At 32.6% G+C, this 10,613-nt stretch overlaps 1 protein-coding gene across 4 annotated transcripts in view; it reads right to left on the bottom strand.

The window, feature by feature from the left end:
• Positions 1 to 5,867: 5,867 nt before the first annotated feature.
• The window catches only part of LOC149530590 (uncharacterized), a 20,665-nt gene continuing 15,919 nt past the window's right edge, over positions 5,868 to 10,613 (bottom strand). For all 4 annotated transcript variants that reach the window (XR_016358516.1, XM_089809038.1, XM_089809037.1 and 1 more), the window contains exon 5: positions 5,868 to 6,446. Coding sequence is in view for 3 of the 4 variants with exons in the window: in XM_089809038.1 (XP_089665164.1) it covers positions 6,249 to 6,446 (198 nt within the window). In the remaining variant the exon portion in view is untranslated. The remainder of the gene's footprint in view (positions 6,447 to 10,613) is intronic.

Below are 10,613 nucleotides of genomic sequence, written 5' to 3'. Positions count from 1 at the left end.
TGAGATAAGAAGGTGCAACCACCTAGGTTTTGTGGAAACCTGAAGGGCAAAGGTTGAGTAAGTGTGTTTTCAGCCTTCTTCATTGACGAAAATTGTGTTAATTCTCAGCATCAAGTAGGCAAGGATTGTAGGTTTCCAGCCAACAATGTTGAGAACCAACAGACCTTAAAAGTGGATATCACCAAATTAGGATGAAAGATGGGGATAAGTGGAAGATAGATTTTAAGAACACAAAGGGACTTTATGAGTGGTTAGTTATACCATTTGGTCTCACAAATGCACCTAGTACATTCATGAGATTGATGAATGAAGTATTGAAAGATTACATAGGTAGGTTTGTATTAGTCTACCTAGATGACACCATTATTTATAGTTAGACCAAAGGAGAACACATGAAGTACTTAGAGATAATGTTGAAGAAGTTGCAAGAGGGAAAATTAGCCATCAATTTGGAAGAGAGAGATTTCTTGAAACAAGATTTAGTGTTCCTAGGTTTTGTATTATCAAAAGGTGACTTGAAAATGGATCCAAGTAAAGAAGAGGCTATAATCAATTAGCTTACTCCTAAAACAGGGACTGAAGTGAGAAATTTTCATGGTTTGACCTATAGTTCTACAAGAAGTTTTTTAGGAGGTTTAGTAAAATTTGTGCACCTATCCTAGATACAATTAAAAGTGGCCGCAAAACTAAATTCAAATGGCCCAAGGAAGCCAATGAAGCCTTTGAAAGGTTGAAATAAGAAGTAGCTACACAACCCATCCTAATGTTGCCAAGTTTTGAGAAACCATTCGTAGTGGAGTGTGACACAAGCAATATAGCAATGGGAATAGTTCTAAGACAAGAAGGAAGACTAGTAGCTTTCTTCAACGAAAGGTTAAATGAATCCAAATCAAGGTACTCATCCTGTGATTTAGAGCTCTACGCATTGGTTCAAGCCCTTAGGAAATGGAGACACTACCTTTTACTAAAAGAGTTTGTGGTTTATAGTGACAACCAAGCTTTGAGTTTCATCAATACATAGGAGAAGTTGAACCTTAGGCACATTAGATAGATGGATTTTCTACAACCTTATAGATTTACCATCAAACACAAAAAGGGGTAGAGAAACAAGGTGGAAGATTCATTGAGTATAATACTACTCATAATCCAAGAGATCCAATTGAAAAGCATAGGTATAGAGGGATTCAAAGACCCTTATGAAGGAGATGAAGATTTTGTAGAAGCCTACAAGGTATGCATTGAGTTTGAGAATCATTTTCATAGTGATTTTTTAAATTATACCTAGAGGTGTTTAGAGATAACTAGTTGTGTGTGTCTAGAGGTTCCATGAGAGAAAATCTCATCCAAGAAAAACATAATGGGAATTTGAGTGGAAATTTTGGTCTAAATAAGACATTGGAACTTGTGAAAAGGTTCAACTATTGGCCTAATATGCAAAAAGACATCAAGAGGTATGTGGAACACTACATTGTTTGTCAAAAATCTAAAGGTACATCTTCTAATGTTGGATTGTACCAACATCTACCAACTCCTAACAAACCTTGGGAATTTTTGAGCATGGATTTCATAGTAGGTTTGCCAAGGAAAACCACTAGGTTTGACAATGTATTTTTAGTAGTAAATAGGTTCATTAAACTGAGCCATTTTATACCTTACAAAACCACACATAATGCCAGTCATATAGCCCATATTTTCTTCAAGGAAGTGATCATAATTCATGGGTTTCCAATGAGAATTGTATCAAATAGGGATGTTAAGTGTATGGGGCATTTTTGGAAGACTCTGTGGAAAAGATTGGGAAAAAATCTAGTCTTTGGATCAGCCTATCATCCACAAACTAATGGTTATACTGAGGTGATAAATAGAGTGCTAGGAAACCTACTTAGGTTCTTAACTAAGGAGTATGGGAAAGCATGGGATCAAGGTATTCCTCAAGCAGAATTTTCTTATAATGACACTATAAATAGAACTATTGGTTGAATCCCATTTGAAGTGGTCTATGGGTCCATCCTAGAGGTTTTTTTGAGCTCAAAGAGATGAAGAATAAAGAAGGGATTAGTGAGCATTTAGATTAATTTTCACAATCAATGAAAAAGGTACATGAATAGGTTAAAAAGACACTAATGGAAGAAAATAAAAAAACTCACCTCCAAGGTAGATGATAGAAGAAAGGAACTTTATTTCAAAGTAGGTGATTGGGTGATGGTGTACCTCAATAAGGCTAGACTAGCTGAGAAGAGTGGGACGATACAAAGTCCTAGCTAAATCTGGGGGAAATGCATACAAGGTGGACCTTCTAAAGGAGTTATCCATATGTCATGTTTTAATGTTCAAGACCTCATCAAATACAAAGGACCTGAGATAATGGAAGGAGAGAACAATACAGATGTAGACGAGGATTTAAAGAAGCTCAAAGGACTTGCAAGTTAATCAAACCTCAAGTTGATCAAATCTTAGATTCTAGAGTGAAGAAAAAGACTAGACATGGACTATATAAGGAGCATTTGATCAAATGGAAGCACTAATCTAAGTCTGAAGCCACTTGGGTAGTAGGGAGTGACTTCAAGAAATTAGAAATTAGTAAGGAACTCTTAACTCCAAATCCAACTTGACTTCTTTGTTGCAGGGGGGAATGGAGCTGGAGCACCTAAAGACTTGGTCAAACTTTAGTGTAATTTTGTCTTGTAGTGGTCCTAGCCAGACTATGAGTGAATAAGGGATGATTCATAGTCCTAATTTCACATGTATTTGGGTTGTTTAGGAGTTCCATGGGTCAATTACACAAGGTTCCCTAGAGAGTTGCTAAGGTGAGATTATTATTGCAATAGTTGTCTAGGTGGGTCAAAGGTGGTCAAACATTGAATTTTATTCCAAAATGAGTGAAAATATGTTAAAAGGTGTTCAATGTTTGATTTGACCCAAATTTGGCTCATTGGAAGTCAATTTGAGTCTAGAGTACATTGGAATGCAAAAGATGTAAAATTTGTTCATGGCAACTTTGCAAAGTTGTCACGACAACATTGACAACATTGGAGCAACTTACCTAAAATTAGTTGGAGGTTCATACCAAGGGTTTCCACATGTGCACCATAGCTATATAAGCTCATGTTAGACTTGTGTTAAGGGTTGGAATGTCATTGTATAGACTTTGGAAACTGAATGCAACAAATTGTTTTGAGTAGTTTTATCACATTTTTCTTACAACTTGATCATCTCTTTCTCCATGGATTGATCTAAGAATATTTATTTTATATTTTGGAATTAATCAATGATAGTTAACTTAGTGTGAGAATTCATTTTTTCATAGCCCTATTCACTGGTTTTGATAGAGCAAGTTGTACAAAAATGGCTCTCTAGATTGAATTCCACATGATGAACCATCATGGACCTTTGAAATCAACTAGATAATTGTATATGCATTATAAATATGTGTTTTGGATTCATGTTTTTTTGATTTTCTATTTTTACCATTAAGCCCTAGGCGAGACTTGGTGTGCCCAGCTAGGAGACTTGATGGTTGGAGAGTTTAAATGAGGAAGGAATCTGGATGGTTTATGCCAGTCAAGTTATGGAATGAGTAGTGCATAGAGAGAAGGCCCTATGGTTAGGATTTGAGAGAATTTGGAGGTCATTTGAATACATCTTGAAGCCAAGAAAGATCAGACAATAATGATAGACTTGAAACCCTTGTAAATAGGCATATTTCTATGAAGGCATTGTATAGATACTTTGAGGTTAAGACCTAGAAAATATTCAAGTACTCTAAAAAGGGTATCGGAAACATAAATATTTTTGGGGCCTTGTTAAGAAGATTGAGGAGTTAGGTACATAACCCCTAGTAGGAGACCTAATTTGGGGCTCAAGGGCTACTAGCTCTATTAAAAGAGTTTGATGAGATGGGTAGAAGAATAGTGGATTCCATGAGCAAGATCACATATAACCTAATCAAACTGACCAAATAAGAAGTCGTACATCCTATCATGGCCATGGGAAGATCCTTGGTGAGTAGAAAGGGAAGTTGTTGACCCTAGTAGTGAAGGGTGGTTTTTATGAAGTAAGTTGTTAAGGAGATCCTAGAAGGGAGAGGGGAATTGTAGTGAGCGTTCTTCTAGTAAGGGGTCATAGAGTGAACCCTAAGAAGGCCTAAGTTAGAGCCTTGAAGAGTCTTGGAAGAGAATAGGACAAGAGTTTAGAGGAACCTCCTTATCATCAATAAATCATTATGTTATGGCTTATGGTTTCTTATTATTGTGCATCATTATTTTAATTATTGGAGATCAGATTTCTAAGTTAGGTTTTAATTATATTTGGTCACAATTGATTCACACCCCCCAGTTGTGTGTGGACTTAAATTCTTAACAATTATCTCATATCTCAATTTGTGAAATTTCATGTGATTTGCATTCAACTAGTTTTCTAATTCTCACAAAATTAATATTGAAGGTGAGATCATTAAAAATGATATTCTTTTTATTTTCTATATTTTTTAAGATTATGTTTACTATCTTTAGCTAGAACATGCTTGAACATGTTGCAATTTAGCATTAGGATTTAAATAAAAGATTGATTAAATTATTTTTAAAATTAGCACATGCATGCAAAAATATGTATATCTATGTGTAGACATAGTAAAAATTAATGTTTAATGTTCTTGAAATCCATAAATACTAATTGGCATGCTTCAAATAACCATAATAAAATAAAATAAGTTTGGAGATTTCACATCTCAAATAAAAATTTATAATGATTAAATAACTTATTATAATTATTATATAGACACAAATGAAATTATAATTTGTAGTATTCAACATTTATAGACCAACTTTATGTGTTGAAGATATAGATGTCTCTTTACTCTCTTTTTTAATTTCAAACATATGACCTCTAAACTACATATGCTCTTGACTAGTAATCTCATTCAAAAGTGAAGAAGTGAGATTGAAAGGATACATTACCAATTTATTTATTCAAAAATAACTGAAGTGTAATCCTAAAGTCACATTTTTCCGTAAGACATGATTACTAATTTTTATTCAACTATGAGTTTGATTATTCTCATCAGTTTACATATGATAATTTTGATCTTAGTTGAATTTTTTTTTACTAATTGAGTTTTCTTATAATTATAAAATTTTAACTTTTGATTACACAAAAGTTAGCATTTAATAGCTCAAAGAACTTTAAAGATTAAGAATCTCTTGTGACACATAGATATTGTAATAGTGTGAAAGGTTAGACTAAATTTCATCCCCATATTTCTCTATTGCACTTGATCTAATTCTATTCTATGTTGTATCATAACGTAATTGTAAGACAATGGAATTTTAGTAAGTAGATTTTCTTGTGATCTATTTTCATAATAGTCAAGATGATATTATTTTATGTGTGCATAGATTCGAACAATGGAATTTTAGTAAGTAGATTTTCTTGTGATCTATTTTCATAATAGTCAAGATGATATTATTTTATGTGTGCATAGATTCGATAGCATTACCATGCAGGTATTACATTTTAACTAGAAGCATCAATACATCTCAACTAACCATTAAATGAATAAAAGCCAATAATTCTATAGACTACCTATAGATAATATTTAAAATAAAAATATTTTAATATAATTTCATTTATATTTACAAAATAGAATTGCAATTTGCTTTCCTCTTTTAACATTACAATGTTCATTTACAAACAAATTCTAAAAAAACATTTATTAATTTTATTTTCAAAACATCATTTAAAAAATATTTAATTTTTCTGAACTCATTATATTAGAAATATTTTCTAATAATAATATTTTAAATTGTTTAATGTCCGGAAGAAACATCATGCTACTTGACTGGTCCTACAATCAAAGTTTTACACCAATAAACAAAGAGATTAAACCATGGTATAAAAGCTTACAAAATAAAGAATGATACATTACAATCCACAAATGTTACTTTGGACTCATTCCAGCAATGTTATTTCATCACAATGTTCCATTAATGGCTATTTATTCGTCCTCTTTTGGCACATGCCCAACTACCAACATCACCTCTAACTGTAGATGAAACTCCCATAAACATATACATAGACAGTTACATAGACCTACAAGATTATTAGTTTTTTGGGTTAGACAAATCCTATGTATATATGCCTATTGGGTTTCATATGCATGTAGAGGTGATGCTGATAATCTGATCAGATATACAAAAAAACAAGCTAACTGAGGAATCCTCATCTCAAAAAAAATGGACTTCAGAAGGCAGTCATCTGGGTTGAAATTGAGTAATAACAGCAGGCTGAGGTCGGTTTCTCTGGTAATGCAAGACCATGAGATGGGCAGTTGAAGAAGAACTAGAAATTTCATCATCTTCGTTCTTGAAGTTTGGCAACCAAATGGCATCCCTTACGTATTGCAATGTCAGCGAAGGCAACAAATGCTCTCCCTTGCACATGATCTCAACCTGCATCATTTATCACACGCCATATTAGACTCTTATTTCCAATAAACTATTCTAGAACAAGAATACTTTATTCATCACGTTAACGCACGTCCATCAAGCCCATCAATTGTGTGTTGATTTATTAAGATAACTAAGAACGAATTCCGGGATTCCTGATGTAAAAAGAGTTTGAATAATAATGAGAACCCGGAATCCACGCATGGTGCGAATGGCATGAAATAACAGTCATGCACGTCTTTGCCATAACTATATTATTACATTTGTTATGCGGTCACAATCTCTTAACATTTAAGACACGCCCATGTCCAACTCATAACAACCACTGCTCATCATTTCCTTGCTGCCTTTTAGTTTTACACCACACCCAGTTGACCATTAACCTCCTATCCTATCTTTATTCTTTATATATAACATGAAGGAATATTGTTGGGTTCTACAGGAAAGTAGAAAACTCACTGCCAAGTGTTTATAACATATTTGTCGGTTGAGAAATGCATTGCAGGTGGATTTATGGTGTGAACAAAGACTCAAATGCTTCAATTTTTCTTTACATCATTGTACCCAGATATTCGTTTGTACTGTTCTTCGTATCTCTATCATGGCCACCTTGGCTGCATCTTATGATTCTCAACGTAACGTTGACGTAATAAAGCTATACGTTGATTTGGAGATTCTGCGTAATTCTTTATGGTATTTTGTAATTATTGAACACCTAGCGTCCTGAAAATATGCGACGGGAGACAAAATTCCAAACATGATAAGTTGCTATCACATCTAGCAATAATTTTCAATCGGCAAGTTGTATGAACGTGAGCATTCATTCTGTGCAAGAGATAGCTCAATATACTATTCTCATAGCTTTTATTCTAATCTACCGACTATTGTTTATTTGAAAGGAAACTGTAGCAGATAGATGAATGACATTTGAGAAACAACCGCACGTAAAGTGTAATGGATATGGAAAATGGTGGTGCAAGAGGTATTGTTGGAAAATCAACCTCAAACCAAAAAAGAAATAGTTATATCAAATATATTAATTTTTCTAGAAGTACCATGCAGTTTCTACAGTTTCTGATGTTACATTCTTGATTTGAATTATATCTAATCATATTCTATAATAGAATTATTCTCCTTGGCTCTACATTCTTAAAATAAATAGTGGAAGATCATTATAGAATATGATCCAAAAAACATTGATAAATGTCTACGGTGAAATTCAAAAACTTGGAAGAAATGATATTATAGACTGCCGGAAATATAATATCTGTCACACCAAATAACTCTGATACCATAAATATAGTTTCTTACATGTTTTGACAAATAAAATTACAATGAAGTGCATGGGAACTTTATGTATAAACTGATATGCAGCAATTGACTTTTGAACTTGCATAGAGGATTAGGATTACAGATGCGTCAATTAGGCATCTTATCTTTGAAATTTTCGATATATCCCTTCTAAGGGCCAAGTCCTTACGTTATACCTGCCTCTTGCTGCTAAAATATATCTTCTTAATTTCCCTATCGTAATCAACAGAGCTAAATCATTCACCGTGCGTTTCTTGCTGGCTCCTTAAGATTCAACCAAATGTTATCTTTAGCAACTCATTGCGTACTACAAATGTCAAATCTAAAGTATTTGCAGAGCTCATCCAATGAATTTGATCGTGGAGGGCAGTATCTTTCCTTTTTTTAAACCCCACAAACCGCATTATCCAATTATTTTTTCCCCCTTAAGAAGCACTTTTAGAATAGTTTGAATGACAATTTATGTTTTTCAGTTTTCTACGTTTCCACTGCGAAGAATTCATGGAAAGAAACGATTAAGGCTGTATTTTAATAATTTAAAATAGGAAGTAGAATGTTCATGGACATTGTTGTCTCCAATTATTAAAACATCTAGTAATCTTAAATACTTTTGTTCACATGCATTGTATTTGTCTCAAGAAAAATCAAGCTCGGTACCAATTAACGCTTAGGGGCCCTCGTCCTAAAAACTTTATGACCTTCATACCGGTCCTTAAGCATATTAAACGGATCAAGAGTTTGCAACTTTGCATCCTTTTCAGTTGAATGAAAGTTTTTCCTCAAATTTCAAGCGAGAAAAATCACATAAAATATATGTTACAACGTAACACAGTAATTGATGTATCTATCTATAATGAAGAAAATGCCAATAAAGAAGGTTTCTTTTGGTAGTGTACAGATTTGGCTAATGTATTTGGGTAGAACATTTTTCCTCCGCAACACAGTAATTGATGTATCTATCTATAATGAAGAAAATGCAAATAAATAAGGGTTTTTTCGTTTTTGTTTTATTTGTTAGTGTACAGATTTGGCTAATGTATTTGAGTAGAACATTTTTTCCTCCGCCTAAGAGACTTCAATTGCCACACCTATTTAGCCTCTTATCATCAACGCCTAACCTAAAATTGTTGAGAAATTGACCAGACAGCTTGTGAGGTAGATAATAGCTTAAACATAATACTAAGCGAGAAAGACAGATAATTATAATTGAGGGAACGTGCTTGCAAACCATTGCCTTGGGAGTATTATGTAGTTATGATGAAGTTGAAAAATAAAGATTGTTTTAGTCTTGTTCATTTGCAATACGAAATGTGCACTATATTAATTATAGAATGAGAATAAATGCAGAGAGTATTCCAACGATACTTTTTTGGCAAGGAGGTAAGAACTTAATATGCCCTCAAATTTAGACGGAATCATGTGTATTTATTTCTATTAAGTAGAAATATAGTACGAAATGAATACATTATCAGGAGATCAGTTTATTCGTCTATCAATTAAATTGATGTTATTCTGCATTCACATGTTTATTATATTTAAATTGGACATGTTATAATAGTGAAATAGTCAACGATAATTATCTGTTTTAAAAGAAATTATAAGTTTCTTATTGGAAAGGTCTTGGATAATTAATTTTAATAATAATAATAAATAAGCTGGACTTCGGCCAATTACTTATAAAAAAAATTGTACATAGTTGAATTCAGAAGTAAAATTAAATTTATAAACTGTGGAAACCTATTCTCTTTAATTTATTTAATCAATAAATTTGATCATATATAAAAAGTATGAATTATGAATTAAGCAACTAGAAAGATAGTTGTATTAAGCTGAAAAATCATTATTAATATGCATTTGATTCATCGAGCACTAAAATTTAGCACTCCCATGATAGAAATCACACAACCACTTGATACATGTTACTCTATTACTAAGCTCAAGCCTTGCCATTTAGTAAACTCAAATGGTTGTGTAGCATGAAGGTGCTAGATCTATCATGGTTATATGCATTACGAAGGAAAACATTCATCTTTTTACTTAGATAATTTTTCTTAGATATTAGTATTATGCATGACTACACATTTTAGAGTGATAACACATTATTGATGTGCTACCTATAAACACGAAGTTAGAAACTACCACAAGATTTATAATATCCTCTAGATCTAGAAGCAACTCAACTTCGAGATCCAAGAGGGATGAAATGAATACCTTTCGTTAGAAGGTCATACTAAAAAGTCACATACTTTAGCATACTTCCATCTTTGAGATGATTTTCCCACTAACTTGCGCTTAGTGTAGTTCAACAGTTTATCAATAATTGGACAACCCAAAATAATAATGACAAAATAAATGCAAAATCCTATATTCAAACAATTGAAGCCAAAATCAATCTTCAACAACCTTTTGAAGTGCCCAACAATCCACCTAGATAAAACTACACATAGAGTGATAGAAATTATAATTATTTAAAGTAGGCATAAAAATATTAAGAGAGATTTTAATAGACTCTTAAAAAGAATCTATTTAAAAACATAAACGAAGTGAGAATCCTTGAAGAGGGTTGAAAGTTGTAAACTAAGAATGAATTCATTAACCTTTTTAAACTCAATCACAACAATGGAGAGTTTATTTGCATAAAAATAAATTTTTTAATTGATCTCTAGATGTTATTTCCAATATTTGGACACCAACAATAAAGTTTAAGTATATTAAGCCAAAGATAAGTAAACCTACATATTACTTTAAAATCAACATAATGTGGCTTTTCCCTCAAACCTTCCTTATTCAACAACACACAGATGGTTATTCCATAGCATTTCAAAGGGAGAAACTTCCTCTACTCAACCTTGAAACCAT

This window comes from Cupressus sempervirens, chromosome 11, assembly GCF_028749045.1.
Source record: "Cupressus sempervirens isolate cs-2001-9-10 chromosome 11, ASM2874904v1, whole genome shotgun sequence".
Lineage (NCBI taxonomy): Eukaryota > Viridiplantae > Streptophyta > Pinopsida > Cupressales > Cupressaceae > Cupressus > Cupressus sempervirens.
The sequence above is the reverse complement of the archived record's forward strand: the minus strand, read 5'-3'. Positions and strand labels throughout refer to the sequence as shown.